At 39.2% G+C, this 23,616-nt stretch overlaps 1 protein-coding gene across 1 annotated transcript in view; it reads right to left on the bottom strand.

The window, feature by feature from the left end:
• The window catches only part of LOC140188238 (putative Polycomb group protein ASXL3), a 296,730-nt gene that overhangs the window by 115,366 nt on the left and 157,748 nt on the right, over positions 1 to 23,616 (bottom strand). The window contains exons 6-7 of the mRNA XM_072244355.1: positions 17,086 to 17,203; positions 9,316 to 9,444 (exon numbers count right to left, since the gene is read on the bottom strand). Of these exons, the coding sequence (XP_072100456.1) occupies positions 9,316 to 9,444; positions 17,086 to 17,203 (247 nt within the window). The remainder of the gene's footprint in view (positions 1 to 9,315; positions 9,445 to 17,085; positions 17,204 to 23,616) is intronic.

A 23,616-nucleotide genomic window follows, 5' to 3' on the forward strand; every position in this document is an offset into this window, starting at 1 on the left:
GACATAAAATGTCAAGGGTGGTGATAAATGTAAAATTGTACAATCAGAAAATTATTTTGCTGATGAATGTAAAGGTTATCGGTATGAAGGAGAACTTCTTGTGCCATCCTGTCTTCACACCAATAAACTTTACCGTTGCCTTGCCAAGCACTAAGTTCATAAAAACACTATACAGAAGAAAATAATCTGACAAGAACTAAGTTACCATGAAAAATAACTTGATGGAATACAACACAATGATAGCTGTTTCAAAATGCACTGTGCCACATCTGTCAAAGGTTCTGAAGATGTATAGGAAATGATGAACAATTCATCAAGGACTTCACAAGCATACTTGGGAAGGTAGGTACCTAAGCAACAATATTACTAGTGGTGTAGATATAGCCGAGGGAATAATTATGTTTGAGTTAAGTCCTAACACTACAAGTACTTCTGTAAGGTGGATATATTTCGCAATTTGAATTTTGAGAAAATAGATAATACTTAAAACAAAATATTGCATAAAATACAATTGCAATGTTGTTGGTGCTTGGAAATATGATTGGTCCAATTTGCAACAAGAATCTTAGAGGGGAAAAAGTAATTAGAAAAATATTTATCTACAAATTGATTGGATGCTAATGATGGCAACCACAAAGAGACAAAACTTCAATATTAATAAGATGGCCCTCCAAACTATTCATGAGTATATTAAGGAATGAAGAGAGAGGGCTGCAGCACAACTTGAGGAAGCTGCAATAATTAAGTTGATTCTTGTGCTGTGTAAATGTAAATGGCACTGATAATTATTGTCAATCTTCTCAAAACCAGAAATCAAAATAAACTGATGAGACTGGTAAAGACTAATAAGGCAACCAAATGCCCTTTACCTCCTGAAGCACCTTGGATTCTGGTACAGTCTTTATACATTAAAATTAAGAGATGCACAATTAGTCTTTAATACTGCACACTACTTAATGGACTGCATTAAATTGTGATGTGCTGATATGTCATATAACAAGAATTACTTGTATAGTATAAGGAACCTTACAACTTGCTCCTCCATTTTAATAGGGTGACAAATCCTGATCTATTGAGGCATTTCTTCTTCATTCCAAATACTGTTTAAAATGCTGTAAAATGGATCAAAAGCCTTTCTACTACTTTCACCCCTGGCAATTGCCTTGCCCAAGTTCACTTGTTTGATTGATTTTTGATCGAATCAACTGATGAAGAGAGTGAAGATCCTCTATAATGAATTCAAGTAATTGTTGAAGGGTACACAGATTAGCTCTGTATGAGCCGTTCAGCAGTACCTTTGAGCCCAAATGTGCATAATTCTAGAAATTGCAAAATCACAGTCGTCTTATTAGCAGGCAGTAACACATGGTGTGTGCAACATGGCTTTAGACTAGAGTAAAACACTACAAGCATCATATTTTACTAACAGCTGGTCTAGTTGTATACAGTTTTCATTCACTTCACTCTTTGGTCAACGTGGAGGTTCTATAGGTTATCCTACATAGATTGGATGGCCCAAAGTTCATGAAGTCATCTGGATGTCCTTTGAACATAAGTTAGGCCAGGTTCTCTCCACTGGTGATACATTGTGATTATCAAATGAAACAATGTTATATAGTTATTATCTTGTTGCAAAATGAAGTTAGGACCAATCAGATGCCTCCTTGGTGGTATTGTATAATGGATAAAAACCTGCTTGTACATCTGCCCCTATACATCTTCCCTCACTACCATTTAGGGCCCCAAAAGGTCCTTCCTGGTGAGGCAACACTTCACCTGCGAGTCTGTTAGGGTCATCTATTGTATCAGGTGCTTCTGGTGTGACCCCCTTTATATCAGAGACCCAATGTAGATTGGGAGACCGCTTCGCCAAGCAACTATGCTCTGTCCGCCTGAAAAAGTGGGATCTCCCAGTGGCCACCCATTCTGACATGTCCATCCATATAGCCTCCTCAACTATCATGATGAGGCCACACTCAGGTTGGAGAAGCAACACCTTGTATTCCGTCTAGGTAATCTCCAACCTCATGGCATGAACATCGATTTCTTGAACCTCGTAACCCACCCCCTTCTCTATTCCCCCTGTCCCTCTCTCACCTAATCTCCTTGTCTGCCCAGCAGCTCCCTCTGGTGCTCCTCCTCCTTTTTCTTTCTTCCATCGCCTTCTGTCCTCTCCTATTGGATTTCTCCTTCTCCAGCTCTGTATCTCTTTCATCACTCAACTTCCCAGCTCTTTACTTCACCTCTCCCAGTTTCAACGTGTTTCTCCTTCCCCTCCCCCCACCTTCTAACTCAGAAGGTTCTCGGCCCGAAACATTGATTGTACACTTCTTCATAGATGCTGCCTGGCCTGGTGAGTTCCTTCAGCATTTTGTGCGTGCCACAGTGGATTTAATTTGGCTTTTTTGACACTGATCAACAGAAAAGACTCATTCATGTCAAAGTGAAAACAAGTCTCTACAAATTGATCTAAATGTATTACAGTTATTAAACACAATATAATTGATTGCATAATTACTTACCACCTTCAAGTCAGTATTTAGTAGATGCACCTTTGGCAGCAATTACAGCCTTGAGTCTGTGTGGATAGGTCTCTATTACCTTTGCATATCTAGATACTGCAATTTTCCCCATTTTTCTTCACAAAACTCTGTCAGATTGCATGGGGATCATGCCCTTTTCAAGTCCAGCCATGAATTCTCAATTGGATTGAGGTTTGGACTCTGACTTGGCCACTCCAGAATGTTAACTTTGTTGGTTTTAAGCCAATCCTGTGCAGCTTTGGCTTTATGCTTAGGGTTACTGTCTTGCTGGAAAATAAATCTTCTCCCAAGTTGCAGTTCTTTTGCAGACTGCATCAGGTTTTCCTTCAGGATTTCCATGTATTTTGCTAGATTAATTGTACCCTCTACTCTACCTTCACAAGCTTTCCAGGGCCTGCTGCAGTGAAGCATACCCACAGCATGATGCAGTCACCACCAGGCTTCACAGTCGGGGGTGGTGTGTTTTTTGATGATATGCGGTGTTCGGCTTATACCAAACATAGCGCTTGGTCTAATGGCCAAAATGCTCAATTTTGGTTTCATCAGATCATAGAACCTTCTTCCAGCTGACTGCTGGCAAACTCTAGCTGAGATTTCATGTGAGGTTTTTTTTTAAACAGTGGCTGTCTCTTTGCCACCCTCCCCTAAAGCAGCGACTGGTGAAGCACCTGAGTAACAGTTCTTGTATACACAGTATCTCCTATTTCAGCTACTGAAGCTTGTAACTCCTCCAAAGTTGTCATAGGTTTCTTGGTGGCCTCCCTTATTCGTCCCATTCTTGCACGGTCACTCAGTTTTTGAGGACAGCCTGCTCTCGGCAGGTTTACAGCTATGCCATATTCTTTCCATCTCTTTATGATTGACTTAATTATAGACCAAGGGATATACAGTGACTTGGAAATTTTCTTGTATCCATCTCCTGACTTGTGCTTTTCAATAACCTTTTTGCAGAGTTGCTTGGGAGTGTTCTTTTGTCTTCATGGTGTAGTTTTTGCCAGGATACTGACTCACCAGCAGTTGGACCTGTCTGTCTGTCTGTCTGTATCTTATTTTACGGCGGTTGGCATCCAGCTTAATGGTGCATTACCGCCACCCTCTGTTCCAGAATGTGCACTAGACATACATTCTAAATCCCTTCACCCAATCCCGCGCGCACATACACACGCATATATATATATACAAACCTACACTTCACCCTCCCATCTTTGACCATCCTAGTATCCTATTCCTGTTTATTCGTCATATTCTATAAAAAACCCCGTACCCCTTAAAAACGCTAAAAATACCCGGACTTGTGCTCTCTCACCCATGCCCAGCAACCCTTTGAATGTGAATTCCTGCATCCCCCAACTCCCTTAATTTATTTCTCATCATCTCTCTCTGTATCCCATACTTCCTGCAACTCAGAACTACATGTTCTACTGACTCCTCTTCCTGACATTCCTCACACAATCCTGTCTGGTGTTTCCCTATCATTTTCAATGTTTTGTTTAATGCACAATGCCCCAGCCTTAACCTAGTCCACACAATTTCCTCTCTTCTGTTTCCATTACCTACCCTAGTAACTGCAACACTCTTTTGTATTTGATATAAATGCCTCCCTTTCCCCTCCCTGTCCCATCTTTCTTGCCACATTCGGTTGACTTTTTCCCAAATTACACACTTAACCTCTGCTTTACTGATACTAATGTGCATTTCCACATTTTCTTTCTTTAACACCCTCTTTGCCAACTCATCCACCCTCTCATTCCCCTTCACCCCTACATGTGCTGGAACCCATAGAAATTTTACCTGACCTCCCTGATTTGCAATTCTTGTAACTAACTGAAGGACTTCGTAAAGTACATCTTGCCGACTGTTTGTGTGAAAAGACCTTAAACTTGCTAGAACTGAGGATGAATCTGAACATATCAATGCTTTGGCTTGTCTGGTTTTCTGCACCCATTGCAATGCAACCAACACTGCCAGCATCTCCACTGTAAACACCCCTAACTTATTAGATGTTCTTCTGCTTATTCCAGTTTCTTTTGCTGGTATTAGCACCCCAAACCCTGTCACTCCTGTTTCAGGTTCCTTCGCACCATCCGTATAAATGTGAGTATAATCACTATACTTTTCCATCACATGACAGTTAAATGCATTTACCAAATCTGTTTTATATCTTTCTTTCCTTTTTACCTCTAACAAATGCCAGTCTATGTCAGGCCATACAAGCTTCCATGGAGCTACAACCGAATAAACTACTGAAGGACTTATCCTCAGATCAAATACTCCACATTCTTTCGCGATATCATTCCCTACCCGACTAAAGGTATCCCTCTGAAACCTCCCATTTTCCCAGCGCTCCTGCAACACTCCTTTAGTAGGGTGAGAATCATTGTGCCCCTGCAAGTTAGCCCAGTAGTTTTCCATCAGTTGCATCCTTCTTAGTTCCAAAGGCATTATTCCCATTTCTACCTGTAGGGCTGACACTGGTGACGTTTTAAAAGCCCCACTGCACACTCTCAAGGCCTGAGCCTGAATCACATCCAGTTTCCTTATAAGAGACCTAGCTGCTGATCCATATACTATATTTCCATAATCCAATACAGATCTCACTAAAGCCACATACATTCTCTTCAAAGCTGAACAACTTGCTCCCCATTCCCTACCAGTAAGCAGTTGGACCTTCTGGATATAGGTGTATTTTTACTACAATCAATTGAAACATCTTGACTGCACACAGATGATCTCCATTTAACTAATTATGTGACTTCTAAAACCAATTGGCTGAGCCAGTGATGATTTAGTTTGTCATATCAAAGGGGGTGAATACTTCTGCAATCAATTTAGTGTTTTATATTTGTATTGAACTTTGTAATCATTTTGTAGAGATTTGTTTTCACTTTGACATGAAAGAGTCTTTTTCTGTTGATCAGTGTTATAAAATGCCAAATTAAAGCCACTGAGATTCAATGTTGTAAAACAATAAAACATGAAGACTTCCAAGGGGGGGGGGTGAATACTTTTTATATGCACTGTATTGTGTATTAACATTGTTATTTACTTGGCCAAAAGGTATCTGTTGTGTAGATTTTGAATTAAAAGATTTGTCCTTTACTTGAAAGTACAGGAGAGGTTAGAGCAGCAGTGACAGTGATAAGTGCTGCTACCTTGGTTTGATGCTAATGGATTAAAATATGCTGATCCTGAGAAAGGGACCGTGTTTATAAAACACAATTAACCTGTTCCCTTCAGAGTAATTCAGGCATGGTGCTGGGTTTATGTTTCCAACTAAATATGGTTACACATTCAGTTAGTAAGCTCAAAAGAAGTTTGTTGGCTTGGGGAAGGTGGATTTGTTGGGAATGTGTGCTGGCAAACCTCTCACAACTTGTCAAAAATCAGAAAACTCAAGTGAATGGAAATTTGAAATAATCAGAGGATTGCTGGAATTTTTTAGCAGGTCAGGAAGGACAGAAGAGTTAATGTTTTTGGTCAATAATCTTTCATCAGATGACAAAGGATTATTGATCTGACATGCTCTCTTTTTCTCTCCTGCACTCTAAAATCTGTTCTGACTTTGGAAACTGTGAAGAATGGTACACAGCAAGAGACAATAAGGTTCATGATTTTCAGAGGCACAAGAGAGACTGAAGACACTGTAAATCTGGAGCAACATACAAAAAAAAATCGTTGGAGGAACTCAACAGATCAGGCAGTATTGATGGAGAGGAATTCAAAGTTTTGGATTGAGACCCTTCAACTAGATTGGAAATGAAGGGGGAAGACGCTACAATGAAAGGGTGGGGAGAAGGTGGGAGAAAAAGGAATGATGTGAGAAGTTGGGAGGTAACAGGTGAAAGAGGCTAAGGGCTGAAGAAGAAGTAATCTGACAGAGGAAGACCATGGAATAAAGAGAAGGAGATAGGGAACCAGATACAGGGAGGTGAAGTTAAATCTGTGTCAGGAAAGGCCACACTGGTAGCACTGGATGCAATAAATAACACAAATGGATTCACATGTTAAGTGCTGCCTCACCAGAAGCTCTGGATGCCTGTGAGGGAGGAGGTGACGGGGCATGTGTAACACCTGTTTGTGGAGGTAAGTGCCAGGAGGGGGAATTGATGGGGAGGGATGAGTGGACATGGGAGTCACAGAGAGAAAGTGGAGAGGGATTGGGAGAAGAGAGGGTGATAAGCCGAGTGATGGGTTTCTGTTGGACATGGTGTTAGCTATAGAGAATGAAGAGGTGTAAGGTGAGAACAAGGGTAACCTTGTCCCTGTATGGGTAAGGGCAGATGTGTGGAAAATGGAGGAGATGTGGTTGGGAGCTACACTGACAGCAGAGGAAGGGAAATTACATTTTTGTAAAAATAAGGATGTTCTTGAATGGAAAACCTTATCATGAAAATAGATGTACTGGAGACAAAGGAACTGAGAGAAGGGAATAACATCCTTGCAAGTGCAGGATGGGAAGAAGCCTAGTCAATGTATCTGTAGATATCTGTGGTTTGTAAAAGATGTCAGTTGATAATCTGTCTTGGAGATGGATCCAGGGGGAGCAAGAAAGCGATGAGAGGCGTTGGAGATGGACCAAGTGAATTTGAGGGCAGTGTGGAAGCAGGTGGTGAAGATGGTAAGTTCCACATGCGTGCAGGAAACAGCATCAATACGGTTGCCAATATAGTGGAGAAAGAGTAGGGAGTGTCATTGGTGTAGCCTTAGAACATGGACTGTTCACGTAGCTGATGAATAGTCTGTCGTAGCTGGGGCACATGCAAGCGATTATGGCTATACATTTGGTCTAGAGAAAGTGAGAGGAACTGTAAGAGAAATTGTTGAGGGTGAGTATCAGTTCTCCAAGATGGAGGGTGGTGTAGAGGGGAAGTGGCTGGGTCTGCTGCCAAGAAAGAAGTGAAGAGCCTTGAGGCCTTTCTGATGAGGATGGAAATGTACAAGTATTGGTCATCCATGGTGAAAATGAGGTGGTCAGGGCCAGGGAACTGAAAGGTATTGTAGTGTTGGAGAGCATGCCTTCTCTGTTACATTGATGACTGCATTTGTGCTTCTTCCTCACATCAAGGCCAGGTGTAGACTTCATACTCTGTCTTGGTAATCTCCAACTCAACAGCGACAACATTGATTTCTCTGACTTCTGTTAACCATTGCCCTCTGTCCTCCCTCTTACCTTCTCTTATACCTGTGGCTGGTTTACCTTTTCCTTTCCACTCCTAGGTCTCAAAACATGCCCATCACCCATGCCTTCCTGCCTCTGGTTCCCCATCTCCTTCCCTTTATTCCCTGCCTTCCCCTATTAGCTTTCTCCTTTAGCCCTTTGCTTCTTCCACCTATCATCCCTGGGCTTCTCCCATCATTCCCTTTTTCCCTCTTTCTACCTTTCCCCCTCATCTGGATTCTCTGCTCGACCACCAGCTCATGTTCCTTCCCTTCCCCTCCCCCACCTCCACCCATTTATTCTGGCTTCCATCCCCTGCCTTTCCAATCCAGATGAAGGGTCTTAGCCCAAAACATCGGCTGTGGTTTTCCTTCCAAGGATGCTACCTGACCTTCCTCCGTCATGTTGTGTGTTACTCATGTTTTCCGTGGAGTACTGGAACAGATGGAAAGAAGAGAAGATCCATCCGACAGGGGCTAAGTGTTTCTCTAGAGATATTCTGAAAGGAGTGCAGAACTGTCAAGTACTTCACTGATCTTACTGAGTGGCCAAAGCATGAATTCATGTTTCAATGCCATTTGCCACCAACTGCATGGTTAACTTAGTCACATATCTCCAGATGGGATCTAGCTGATCTCCTATAAAGAACTAACATAGTTTTCTTGCTCATTGCACCTTATATCCTTTATTTATAATGCTAGATATTGGGTGTTCCTTTTTTATGAGCCTTTGAAAATGTGTTTACTTAAAGAATCTCACTCCCTATGGCACATTTTAAAATTAAGTCATTTTGTTTACAAACAAAACAGAAAACCTTTGAAATAGTTAGGTCAGACAGCATCTGTGGTGAGAAATAGAATTAATGTTTTGAGTTGACAACTTTTCATCAGAACTGATGATGATTTCTGATTAATACATCATTGAAGTGAGGTATTTCTTGTGTCTCTCTCCATAGAAGCTGTCTGACCTGCTGAATATTTCCAGCATCTTATTTCCGATACCTCAAATATATTGCTTTTAAGACACTTAGCTTAGTTTTTCCTCATATCAGAATAAATTAATACCTGTTAAATTTAACCTGTCACATGAAGCTATTTTTCCACATTCTCTTTCTTTAAATCTGCCATATGTATTTAACTGCTAAATAGTCTTTCTGGCACGGAAAATTAATGTTTGACAAGTATAGTCACATTCCTTTGATTTTTAATTAATACTAAGTATTTTCTGCGTATGGTATTTAATTTACTTCTTGTGCTGCCTTTATGTCCCTTCTATCTTTTAATTTTCTTTACCTGATTTTGTTCACTGCTCCAATTTTCTCCTCCTGATTCAGCCTCTGTGTTGTATGTTCATTATTCTTTGAACGTGATTTCTTGTTCATGCAGTTCCTATGTGCGCTGCAGAGTATGCTTTGAATGCTTGGCTAACAGCGTCTTGATGTGCAAAAATCTGCTGATAAAATACTAATCCGAACTGACAGCACTGCAAAATCTGTCCCAAAGCCTTTTTAAACTAAATACAGTAGTCTTTTGAATCTTGGTTTGTTGATACTTACATTTTGTGGAAAATCTATAATTAATACTGCCACAATTTGTAAAGTTTTATGAGATGTACCTGAACTGGATCTCTTCAGTCTTTTCAGGTGCTGATCTGATGTCTTAATGAGACTTGGTGAAGATCTTGCCCCATCTTTTGATTCTTTTTCAGAACCATTCAGCTCACCCATATTGCTTGATTCAAATCCTGGAAAAATACATAAAATTGATTTAATCTTACTGAATAATGTTCTACACATCTATTTCTCTGCTCTGCACATTTACTGGCAACAATAGTTGGGATTTTATTGTAGTACATACAATAATACAGATCATAGTGTCAACTGAAAAGCCCATCAAGAGTTAACAGTTCCCATTGTTGGTACATTATCACTGGGCTCTATTATGGTAGTTTTCTATTTTAAAAATCATTACTTATCCATCATTTAATTAATGCTTCACTAATAACATTCCACTAGGCATTTCCTTGAGTATCTATGCTATGCTGCTTTACTTGAGTGCAAAAGAGCAGCAGCTAAATATTCACTGAAAATTAACCTCTTAGGAGTTATTTGACTCAGGAGAAATATCTTATCTAGTTACACCAAGATGTTCTATTCAGCAGTTTTTATTGAAAGTGGCACACTTGAGTATGACTGGACTTAGCAGTCATCTTCAGATGCAAATCAGATTCCATAGAGTAATGGACCAGTGCTTGTATTTTTTTTAGAATGAAAACAAAGCTTCATGTTGCTCTTCTTTCCTTCTGGTCCCTGCACTCTATTTATTTAAATATAGCATGTTAGTGACTTATAACAGCTTGCCACTGTTTAACAATCCAAGAAAATCCTAAACAAATGGCACTAATTACACTTATTTAATTTAAATAGTACGCTTCCATAGAGTGTGCTGGGATTTTAAAAGGGATGCATTTGCTCCATGAAGATTATTTGACTTCTTTGTCATGGCTAGAATCTTGAAGACTCCACAAAGTTTGCAATGTTATACTCTTATATCAGAATTAAACACTTCAGGTCAACCTATCACTTCTCTGGAAATAGGTGTTGAGTTGGCAGTGTGATGAAAGTAAGCATTCAAAAGTACTCAGTAAAAAACACTTAACAGCCATAAATACAATCATGATGGCATGCCAGTACATCAACTTTCTTAGAAGATTTAGGAGATTTGGTATGTCATCAAAGACTCTGACAAATATTCAATATTCCCTGCGCTCAGCTCCTGGATGCACTCACTTCGCTCTGCTGGGTAGATCCATTGTTCACATACCTGACACTAGGCAAATGAAAAACACATTCTATTCTGAGCTCTTGTGTTTGCAGGCACACAGGGAAAGGATTTACACTCAGTGACCACTTTACTAGAAACAGGAGGTAGCTAATAAAGTGGCCAGTGAATGTATGTTCATAGTTTTCTGCTGCTGTAACCTGTTCAGGGTTTAACATATTATGCATTCACACACTCTTCTGCACACCTCTGTTGTAATGTGTGGTTATTTGAGTTGCTGTCACCTTTCTGTCAACTTGAACCAGTCTGGCCATTCTCCTTTGACCTCTCTCAGGGGAGATCTGATCGAGGTACAAGATTATGAGAGGCATAGATAAAGTGGATAGAGAGGATCTCTTTCCCAGGGACCAGAGGGCATGCATTGAAAGTGAGGGGCGGTAGGTTCAAGAGGGATGTGTGGGGTAATTTTTTTACACAGAGAGTGATGGATGCCTGGAATGCGCTGCCTGGTATGGTGGTAGAGCCAAATACAGTAGAGGCCTTTAAGGGACGTTTGGATAGGCACATGGAAATAAGGAAGATGGAAGGATATGGATATGCTGTAGGTAGAAGGGATTAGTATTTGGGTGTTTTTGATTTGCTTTTAGGGGGTTCAGCACAACATTATGGGCTGAATGGCCTGTTCCTGTGCTGTATCCTTCTATGTTCTAACAAGGCATTTTCACCCATGAAATGTTCTTTTTTTGTTATTTTTCGCAACATTCTCTGCAATCTCTGGAGAAGGGGTTCCCAACCTAATTTATGCCATTGGCCCTTACCATTAATGGAGGGGTCCATGGACCCGAGGCTGGGAATCCCTGCTCGAGAGATTTGTGCATGAAAATCCTCGATCAGCAACTTGTGCTCAAATCATCCCGTTTGGCCCCAACAATCCAAGTCACTTAGTTCACATTTATTTCCCATTCTGATATTTCGTCTGAACAACAAATGAACCTTTTGACCATGTTTGCAAGCTCTTATGCACTGAGTTACAGACATGATTGACTGATTAGATATTTGCATTAATGAGCAGGTGTACCGGTGTACCTAATGATGTAACTACTAAGTGTACGTGTATATCATGCATCTACTTAACATCTCCCTTCAAAGGTTATCAAATCTACATTTCTGTGTTTGCCCCTGCAGTTATACACTCAGTGTTCAGTTCAGGCATTTGAGTGCACAACTTCACTTGCTCTGATTGCTATTATACTAGATACTATATTCTTCAACAAACATTTGTAGATGTAAAATTATAGTCTTGAAGCAATATCACCCATCCCTAAAGATTTAGATCGATCGCAAAATCTTCTTCATGATTATGATGAAATGAATCATGAGATATGACAGGATCTTGGCTGAAGAGTAACAGTGCATACAATATTCATAGTACCACAAATTACATTAACAGCATTTATGAAATCTTTCTCCATTGTAGCAGCAACTCCATCCATGAAATAAACTGTATAGAAATATAAGAGATAAATCAGAAATGCTTAGGCTGTAATTAAAAATTTTGTGTTTACTTTGGCATCTGGGAAAAGATGATAATTTGTTTAAATGAATTACATTAAGACTACACAAGCCTGACTAGTTTGTGCCTATCAATTAACACGGTGAGTGAAATCAGAAAATCTTCCACGAGCAAAAGTTTGGCTAGGTTCCTTTTACGTATTGGACTCCTCTTATATATCTTTCTTTTCATTCTATGGGGGCACACAACAATATTAAAATAAGTACTTAATAAACAGTTTTTTGAGCTTTTATTTCATATCTTCCCTTTAAATGGGAATTAGGTTGGGAACCCCTTTGAACGGGATGAAGGAAGCTCTTAATATGATAACATTCTTGTAAGTGTGCAGGGTTTGCAATTGTTTTGAATATGGGAATTGCTGTACAAATGAAGATTAAAATTAATATTATTCTCTTTCTAACATCAGAATTCAATTCCCACCGCTGTCTGTAAGGAGTTCGTATGTTCTATCCTTGACTGTGTGGGTTTCAGTTGCTCAAGTTTCCTCCCACCGCTCAAAGTCTTATGGGTTAGGGTTAGTAATTTATGGGTATGCATTGTGGGCACTAGAAGCGAGGTGACGTTTGCAGACTGTCTTGGTCATTGACACAAACAACGCATCCCATTTTATGTTTTGCTGTACATTTGACAATTAATGCTAATATTATTATATTATAAAATCAGAGTCATAGAACACTGCATCTCAGGAAAAGGCTCTTTGGCCCACCTACCCATTTAGGTACAGAGGAGATGTCAGGGGTAAGTTTTTTATGCAGAGAGTGGTGAACGTGTGGAATGGGCTGCCGGTGGCAGCGGTGGAGGCAGAAACAATAGGGTCTTTGAAGAGACTCCTGGATGGCTACATGGAGCTTAGAAAAATAGAGGGCTATGGGTAAAGCCTAGGTAGTTCTAAGGTAGGGACATGTTCGGCACAGTTTTGTGGGCCGAAGAGTCTGTACTGTGCTGTAGGTTTTCTATGCTTCTATGTTTCTATCCAGCAGCCACATGATGCAATAATGATGTAGGTGCTGGCTCATCACAGAAATAATTTCTATCAATGATTGATAAAAACGTTGACATTGTGTGGAGGCTTGCGTGTTTCAAGGACTCCCATCAGGTGATGCCAACTCAGGTGCAACCATGTTGAGCCCAAAGGTATGAAGTAACTGCCTCCCATGAGCACACTTTTACCACATGCCATGTCCTAAATTGTCTTACTTTTCTGTACTGTTTTATTACGTATCATTTTTTCAGAGAAACGTGGCAAAGAGAAGTCCAGTGAAAGAGCAGATTTATTTACTTCCTATTTCCCTTTTGCTCTACAAATCTTTCCTTCTCAAACACTTAATTCTCTTCTAAATATTACTTTTGAATTTTAATCCACTACTCTTTCCGGCAAAAAATTTTAGATCACCGCAATCTACTTGGTTTAATTAAATAACATACACAAAATAATTTTTGGAGATAATTTTGTTTTACTCATTATTTTAAATTTATTCTTCAGCAACCTTTTGCTTTTGGGACACATGAAATCAAACCGTGAATATACTATATATGCAAGTGCAGGACAAAAACAAGTGGAGAAAGACTATCAAGGAAAAATATTGCCTCTATTAACAAGGTTTTTATTACAGGCTCCAAAGTCCTGTGGCAAACGGCCAGTTAGGGTAAAATTAATGAAATGAAATAAATTAAATGCATTTCCAATGCAGGTGTAAATGTTGTCATTAAAAGATGAGAAAATAAAAGTAGATGCAAGTATTTAAACCAAAACTGGTAAGCCAGGTATTGTTAGTACTACTAACAATCTGTTTGCGTTATTATGTCTTAGTACACAAATCTGTGAATGGTCAAAGAAGAAATGTTTTCTAAGCTGCAAGTGTAAAGGCACCTGTTGCTTGAGCTTGTTGCTGCATCTACTTGCAGATAGCCACAATGAAAACACAGCTCCATCTGCAGTAATCACGGTCACTACAGACTTCAACATGATAACTTCTTAATGATTTCAGTCAAGCACTATTAAGTCACTATACAGTGTTCTTATTTCAACTCTTAAAAAAATTCCAAAGCTATCAGTACAGATTGTGTAGGTTGATGGGCAGTGAGTGTGAAAGGAAACATGACGCAGGAGCAGGACATCACCTGCATGAATGCTTTCCTCGTGTATAGAGTAAGGAAATGCAGAGATCTCAAGGGTTATATCTTTTAAAGAGCCAAGGCCATGGGATTACTGAAGCTACTTTCAAATTTGACCTTTTTCCTTGAAATGCATATTGCCATTTTGTATGCAAGGCAAGCTCCAGCTACGCACAATAAATTTGTGATCAACCCCAGAATAATTTTACTTGGAGTATTCAAAGGAGGTAACTCCTTACAGTACCCAGCGTGGCCTTCACAAAACACGATGCTATACCATCTGCCATTTACCCCACACTGACATTGACACTCTTTGTCTTTTTACTATCCTTTTCAAATGAAGGGAAGGCTAATAAATACTCCAAACATTTCTCAGATTGGAAGAACTGAAATATTACTTGCACCGCAATGTCTTCTTTACTTTCATGTAACATTTTGTAAATTTTCCCAATGCACGCACTTACTAATTTAGCTCCCTATCTAATGTATACATGGAGCATGTTTCCTAAATTCAAATTTATAAAATCATTAGTCAATTGTCCATGCCCCTTGTGGATCATACACCATCTGTATAAAACTTTCTTGGTACAAGAAGACATATACATTAAAGTGTTACTATTGTGCAAAGACAGGAATCAGACTATTACCTTCTACTTTCTTAGGAGTTAAGAACACAGCATAAACAGCAGCATTCTTAAAGTGCTCCTCATATGCTGGGTAAGATCTGCAGACCTGCATACATTACACTCTTCTTTATGTGAAAGAAAACAGAGAGCAGGATGAATGGTTGGTTGCACAATAGAAGGAAGTACATAGTGATGGCTGTTTTGATTTGGTATTGGGACTTTTGCTTTTCTTGTCCAGATTAAAGACCTGCTTATAGACATATAGTACATTATTTCAACATTTGCCATGGCACACAGTTAAGGAACTTAGTTCACATTGTGCAAGGTACTAATTTTAAGTAAGACATAGAAAACTCTTGAAATGTCTGGATATGTGAGAGATGAAATTTGACACAAACAAGTATAACTTAATTCATTTTGGCAGAAAAAAATAAGGAGAGACACTAATAACCATTGAGTGCAACGTTGAAAGGATTTCAGTAAAAGGATAAAGAAGGAAGGACAAACTCAGAAAGCAGTAAAACTAGCTTTTATTTATGGTGATGAAAGTGGAGGCATTGTCAAGAAAAGCAAAATAGCTTTGCTAAATATTGATTTTGCCCCGAAAGTACCTAATGCTGGAAACTCTCCTGTAGGACAGACATCAAGAGTTCTGAGTGAAAGCAGATTTATTAGAATGTAAAATAATAAAATAATTTAGTCTTACATGGTGAGAAAAAGAAACTGTGGGTATTCTCCTTAGAGATACAAGAATACAAAAATGTTTGAAAGCAATATTCAAGATCATGAAGATCTCTGATAGCATAAATTGGGAGAAATAATTTCTAATACCGGAATAGACAACAGTTACAGAATACACATAAAAGTTAGTTGGCTAAAGGAACAGAAACCATGTCAGGAAGAAATATTTATCAGGGAGGTTGTTTTAATCTGAAATGTACAGAATGATAAAGAGATGGAAGCATATTCAATAACAACTTTCTAAATGTAATTGGAGAATAACTTGAAAATAAAAATAAATCTGTATGACAGCAGAAAGAGCAGGGATACCACTAATTGGTTAAATCTTTGAAATGTCCACACAGCCTCAAGATTTGAATAATTTCCTTCTGTGTTGTATTAATCTATGATTCCTTAATCGCCACTCCAAAATTTCTCATTATCTATTTTGTTTATATGGACACTCCCAAATTATCCAGACTATCCATATATCACTGATTCCAATAAAGCCTTCTGCATCATCTTTAAATCCTTCCTAATGTGTAGTGTCCAAAATTAGATATACTTTCCATACAGGGCCAAATCAGCAACTTAAATACAGATTTTCTACAGGACGGCAATGCTAAACAATCAGGCACTCTGAATTCATAATGTATTCACACAGTCACACAGCACAAAAGTCTTTAAACATACACCAAAATATTTTTAGATATATTGAGCAGTCATCTCCATGGATATGAGCGATGGCTACTTTTTGAAAGGGTCTCTTGTTCAGTTTCATCAGCTTCAAAAAATAGCAAATTATATTATTCCATCTAAGCTTGGAGGGCTAGTGGTAAAAGATGCTTTGAAATTGTCACTTCATTCTTATTTGACCAATCTTTTCCAGAGAAGAGTTAATTGCGGAGTAGTATTTTTATCTGCAAATTACCATACAATGAAAGCATTTTGTAATTAGAAACTCCAGTAACCCATTTATTTGCTAATAATCATGCTAATTGCTTATATTTAAAAGCATATAAACAAAGATTGTTCAGAACACATAAACAACGCATGTGGCACCTTGTGCTTCTGCATAAAGTGCATTATTATGCTTTAAAATCTTCTGAATGTCCTTCTCTGTTATTCCAATAATAATTTTATATGTTTTCCTTTAGACCAGCATGTTCAGTTTGAGAACATCTTATGAAGGAAATCTTGTGATGTGAATAAGCATAATCTGTGTTATTACTCCACTGGAAAGATCAGCAAGACTGGAATTGTTTTAACTGCCATGACTTGCCATCTGATTTCCATAAATAGGTCAAGAAACACTGAAGTCAATTCAGTATAAACAAGAGAAAATCTGCAGATGCTGGAAATCCAAACAACACACACAAAATGCTGGAGGAACTCAGCGGGCCAGGCAGCGTCTATGGGAAAATATACGAAATGCTGGAGGAATTTGGAGAAATGCAGAAGGGTCTTGGCCCAAAAGGTCTACTGTGCTTTTTGTTCATAGATGCTGCTTGGCCTGCTGAGTTCCTCCAACATTTTGAGTGTGTTGTTTGGATTCAGTATTGCGACTTACCAGGTGGTGATTCTGAATGCTCTTCTGATACTTTTAGTGGTGTCAGTACAACACAAGGAATGGCCTTGTTCATCATCATAGAAACACCAATCCTCCTCTTTTGCTGCTGCTTCAATGCCTATCAATATAAAAAGATGAACTTTGAGCCACAAACACTTTTTTCCTCCCCGTTGTATTTCATACTTTTCCTTTGTGATTAATCATATGTGCTCAAGTCATAATTACCTTCAAATTTTTAATAGTTTATAATAAAGAAGAAATTAATCTGCGATGTTGTCTGTGGTTTTTCAGAATAAAATATCGCAGAGAGCACCAATGCCTGCCCAGCCTCTTGAAAGAATTTTATCAACATAAATATGTTTTTGTTCAAAAGAATGCATCCCCTCCTTCTCCTGTGGGAAAAAAATTCTTCCAGATTTTTTTTATTGAATGTAAAAGCAACCTCAAGTCCCATGAAGGAACTACTGCATGATATAAAATTGATCACTTCTGAATGGTGCTTGCAATTCCCAAATAAGAGTCAAAATTCATTTCTAATTTGGGTCACAATTGGTACTAGGTCTATGTTTACAGCTCAGATGCAGTCTGACTTGCTAAGTATTTCCAGAATTTTAGTTTTACTTGGTAATATGTCAAATTTTGATGGTAGATTCCAACGCCATTGAATTTCAAGGACAAAGGCTTGGATTTCTTTTGCTGGAGAGGGTCATTAGATTACACTTCTGTTGTGGAAATATTTCTTCGCACATGTCAAACAATGCATAAATGATGTTTAGGTCTTGCTAAACGCAGTCATGGATTATTTCCTTTTCTGAGAAATTGCAAACCAAATTAGACATTGTGCAACCATCAGCAAAGATCTAATGATGAAGAAAGGTCATGGATGAGCAGTTAAAAGATGGTTTGGCTTAGGTGCCCTGAGGAATTCTTGTAATAATGTCTTGGGGTTAGAATGATTAAACTCCAACAACCAAAACCCCTTTTCTTTGAGTGAGAAATACTCCAGTCACTGCAGTATTTACCCTTTAGAACTAGAACACCATTAATGCAACACTTAGTCAAACTGTGCCAACTCTGGAAGTCAGCTCTTTGGTCCATGTTTGGTTGAAAGCTATGATGAGTTCAAATGTCAAGTGATGCTGGCTTAACTCAAAGTGGGCATCGAAGAGCAGGGGAATAAGTAACGCTGAAGCTCTCATTCTATGGATGTGGGAACTATTCCATCAGATTCTTTACTTGTGCCTTTTAGACAGTGGAAAGACTTTGTGGTATTATGAGGAGAGACACAGTCTCTGACCTGCTTTCCTGTTAAATCCTGGAGATCCACCAATACTCAACACCAAAAAAGGCAAAGTAATCCACATCCACTAACCAAAAACTTCGTTAAATTCATCACTGGAACAGAGTGGGTGTGGTATATAGCATCTATAAAATGCACTGCAGTCATTTTCTGGACCTATTTTGATATCATCTCCCAAATTCATGATCTTTACCAGCAAGAAAAGCAAGGAAGGCAGACTCACAGAAACCCCTCTGAATCACACAACTTCCTGACTGAAATGATATTGCAGTTACATCATCATCATAACTGGGTCAAAATCCTAGAACTTCTGATCTAACAGCTGTGTGGAAGTACCTTCACCAACAGGACTGCAGTAGTTCAAGAGCCTATCTACAACCACCTTCTCAAAGGCAAGAATCCATGGGCTGTAAGTACTGCCTTGCTGGCAGTCTTCATAATTATTTATCTATCTATCTATTTATTTATCAATCAGAGTGTGACCATGGCTGAACAATTGAATGGTCTGAATCAAATTGGCTGAAGGCTGACTTCTGTGATGGTGATGACCTGAGAAGGAAGCCAAGGTGGATCTTCCCTTTGGCACTTCTGGCTGAATGTGACTGCAAATGCTTCAGCTTTGCCTATTGCACTCGCATGCTGGGCCTGAATCATTAAGGATGAGAAATTCTTGGTGCCTCCTTCTCCCATTAGCTGTTTAATTGTCCACCACCAATCATGATATAATGGTACTGCAGAGTTTGAACTGATCTATTAGTAGTGAGATGACATAGTTCTGTATACTGCATGCTGTTTTCGCAAATTAGCGTACATGACATCCTATGTTGCAGCATTAACATTGTTAGGTAGGCCTGGTGCTGCTCCCAGTATGCCCTGCCTCTTTGAACTATTCTAAAAATTAAATTAAATATAACTTATTGTTTGAAAGAAAAGAGATGGCAAAATAGTGACAGAGGGAATTGCTCGTTAATTTACATAATGATGAAAATGCTCAATGCAACTGATGCACACCTTAATTTATTAGGTTATATTTATTCTTTGGTTTGTCAGTGAACTAAACTCCTCTATCATATTTTACTTGCCTGATCAAAAATACAGCACATTTACTTGGAAAGTTTAAAAATCAACAAGGAATTCTCTTTTATTAAGTGCTGTCAATTTTGGTGCTCAATTCTGCTTTTGAAAATCCTTCCATGAAATACAGAATTTTTGTTGTTTATTGACGTACATATTAGTTACAATAAGAATGGCAACCAAACAGAATATCCATCTGCTTTATAAAATAATAACAGCAATCCTTTCCATCTGCTGGAAAATCTTGACCCCAAAATCAACAGTAACAATGAAATTATTACACTGATCTTGACACACTAGGTGCTAAAAATGATTTGCGTTTTAAAGATTATATCACAGATTATACGTTAAAACCCCTGTTGGTTAAATAGCTTATTTTCTTTAATTTCTTGACATGCTTGTTCAGCTGATGTCACAAACTGAAACTTTCAATAGGACAGTTATTATCCTTTCTAAATTCAGTAAAACTAGCTGTAAAAGGTTATATTAAAAGTAATGGTCCACATAAAAGAAAATTCCATTTTCCCTTCTTAACAAAGATACCCTTCAGCAGCATCTGCCTTATCAAGAGTCAAAATCCATGGCTTTGTAATCTTTAAATCAGACCTTCAAAATATTACTCTGCCAATCCCCACATTACACATTTAAACCATGTCTCAATCATCATTCACTCCAGTGCTTACTGACCTGCGAAGTCTCTTGGTAATATGCTGATTTTAAGGTTCACATGCTCATTTAAAAATCTTTCCATTGCTAATACTTCTATATCGACCCCTGCTGCATATAAATGATTTAGGTGATGGAATAGATGGCTTTGTTGCCAAGTCTGCAGATGATACAAAAATTGATGGAGGGGCAGGTACTGTTGAGGAAACAGGTAGGATGCAGAAGGACTTAGACAGAATAGGAGAATGGGCAAGAAAGTGGCAAATGAAATGCGAAGTTGGAAAATGCATGGTCATGAACTTTAGAAATAAATGTGCAAACTATTTTCTAAATGGGGAGAAAATCCAAAGATCTGAGATGCAGACTTGGGACTTGGGAGTTCTTGTGTAGAACACCCTAAAGGTTTACTTGCAGTTAAGTCGGTGGTGAGGAAGGCAAATGCCATGTTAGCATTCATTTCAAGAGGTTGAGAATACAAGAGCAAGGATGTGATGCTGAGGCTTTATAAGGCACTGGTGAGGCCTTACCTCGAGTATTGTGAACAGTTTTGGGCCCCTCATCTTAGAAAAGATGTGCTGGCATTGGAGAGGGTCCAAAGGAGGTTCACAAGGATGGTTCCAGGAATGAAAGGGTTATCAAACGAGGAACGTTTGATGATTCTGGGTCTGTACTCGCCGGAATGCAGAAGGATGAGGGGGGATCTCATTGAGACCTTTCAAATGTTGAAAGGCCTAGACAGAGTAGATGTGGAAAAGATGTTTCTCATGGTGGCAGAGTCAAGGACAAGAGGGCACAGCCTCAGGATGGAGGGGCACCCTTTCAAAACAGAGATGCGGAGAAATTTCTTTTGCCAAAGGTTGGTGAATTTGTGGAATTCGTTGCCACATGCAGCAGTGGAGGCCAGATTGTTGGGTGTATTTAAGGCAGAGATTGATAGGTTCTTGACTGGACATGGTATCAAAGGTTACTAGGAGAAGGCTGGGAACTGGGGTTGAGGAGGAGAAAAAAGAAGGATCAGCCATGATTGAATGGTGGAGCAGACTCGATGGGCCAGATGGCCTAATTCTGCTCCTATGTCTTATGGTCTTCTATCCCTGTAATATCTTCTCCTCCTTATCATTGTGTGAAATCTCTGTTACAGTTCTTGGACTTGTATGTGGCAGTGTGTTGCTGACAGAATGCTGGTCTGAGTTTCTGACTAATTTATAATGCAAACTCACTAAGAAGGTTCTCATTTTTTTAAGATAGCCAATTTTAGTCCCGATAGAAGGGAGGATAGAACCAGTATGTGCATTTTCAGAATATGGATGCAAAATAAGGCAAGCTATTTAATTTATCACCGCCCAAATTCTCAATGTTAATCTTTTTACCATTCCCCTTCAGCTATCCAGACCCTAAACTCCGGAATTTCTTTCTTCAGAGTTTAGATTAATAAACTTATCTCCATTTATTTTAATATTCCCTTATGCAGCATAGTTAATTTACTCTAAATCTTATGGGATTTTTCTATGTTAAAAGCTCAGCCACTGTCTGTAAGAGCAGCAAATGCGACGAGGACTCTGCAGCCAGTCAATCCCATAAGGCAGCCAGGCCAGACAACAACCCAGACTGAATTCTAAGGGCGTGTGCGCACCAGCTCACTGACATCTTCAAGGGTATTTTCAGCACTTCACTCACCCAGGCTGCTGTCTCCACATATTTCAAATCAGCCATCATCATCCCTGTACTGTACCAAAGAACTCTACATCTCCAGACATAAATGACTGGCATTGATGCCAATCATCATGAAGTGCTTTGAACGGCTGGTAATGATACACAAAACTGCTCTATGAAAGATGCCATATCATCTAGCATGCACCTGGCCCTGACATCCCTAGACAACAAGGACACTTATGTCAGAATACTGTTTGTGGGTTTCAGTTTGGCATTCAACACTATTGTGCCAAATACCTACTCCTCGGTCTAAATACACCACTGTGCAAATGGGTGTTGGATTTCCCAGCTGGACCTCAGACAGACAGGATGCACAGCCACTTCCCCCTCCTCAAAATCTTCATCACAGCTGCTCCCCTAGGGCTGTGTGCTGAGCCCACTAATATACACTCTGCTTACGTATGATGGCACGGCCAAACACCTGAGTAATCACATTGTCAAGTTTGCCGATGACACAACAATGGTGGGGGTTCATCACCAATGGTGATGAGAGAGCCTACAGAAAGAAGGTGGAAAAGCTCAGAGGCCTGGTCCCAGGCAAATAACCTCTTCCTCCATGTCAACAAGGTAAAGGAGATGGTTATTGCCTTCAGGAGAACTTGTACCACTCACATCCCTCTTTACGTCAGCAGCACAGCTGTGGAAACTGCAAGTAGTTTGAACATTCTGGGAGAACACATCTTGCACAACCTCTCATGGCCCCTGAACATATTATACATAGTGAGGAAAGCTCACCCATGCCTCTACATTTTGAAAAAGCTATACTCACATCATTCTACAGATGTGCACTAGACAGCATTCTAACAAGCTGCATCACTGCATGGTGCGGAAACTGCAAAGTGATGTACAGGAAGGCTCTATAATGGGTAGTCAAGTCCTCCCAAAGCATCATCAGCCTACCTGCCATCAAAGACAAACTATATATATAGAAAGGTGTCAGAAAAGGGCCATTAACATCTGGAAGTATCCTACCCACTCTGCTCATGGACTGTTTGTTCCACTCCCATCAGAGAGGAGGCTACGTAGCATCCATACCAGGACCAACGGACTCAAAACAGTTATTTTTCCCAAGCAGTAAAACTGATTAGCATCTCCACCCTTTCACGACCACCACTATTTCATCATTTGCTGTCCGTCATTCTATGTATAGATCAGCCTTTCCGAGCCCTTTTGTCCTGGAGGAACCCTTGAAATAATTTTCAGGTCTCAGGGAACCCCTGCATAAAAATTATTATATCTACAGTTCGCGGTATGTTAGCATGGTCAGTAAGTTGCAGATATAATAATCCAAAAATAATTGAGAATGCTCTTTTGAGTAGAGAATAAATTTTTAGCCACTTGCATGAAAAAAAAGGTAGTTAAGCTTAGCTTACCTTTCTTGAAATTAATCTCTTTCTTTCCCTTTCATAAATGTTAAAAACTCATAAGGCAAACATAATAAATTTCTCAATTCTGGGTCAAACTTTAAGCAAACATGGATTTCACCTTCAAATGAAATGAGACTATTTCTATCCTTGCCTTTGATGATTGTTAAACAAGAAAAAGCTTGCTCACACATGTAAGAAGTTGGAAACTGCAGCAAAATGTTATTTTTTTTTAATGAATGGCAGGATATCCTTCTATCACAGAAATCCAGAACGTCCAAGGGCAGGTCAGTATATCTAATCGTGAGTGCATAATCAGACTGCAGCTCACAAAGTTCTTCCTCTTCTCTCAAAGTCAAGTTCTCAGGCTTAGCAGAAGATTCAGAGAAAGGGTCCCTCACCCAGTCACATACT

Source organism: Mobula birostris, chromosome 1 (assembly GCF_030028105.1).
Source record: "Mobula birostris isolate sMobBir1 chromosome 1, sMobBir1.hap1, whole genome shotgun sequence".
Lineage (NCBI taxonomy): Eukaryota > Metazoa > Chordata > Chondrichthyes > Myliobatiformes > Myliobatidae > Mobula > Mobula birostris.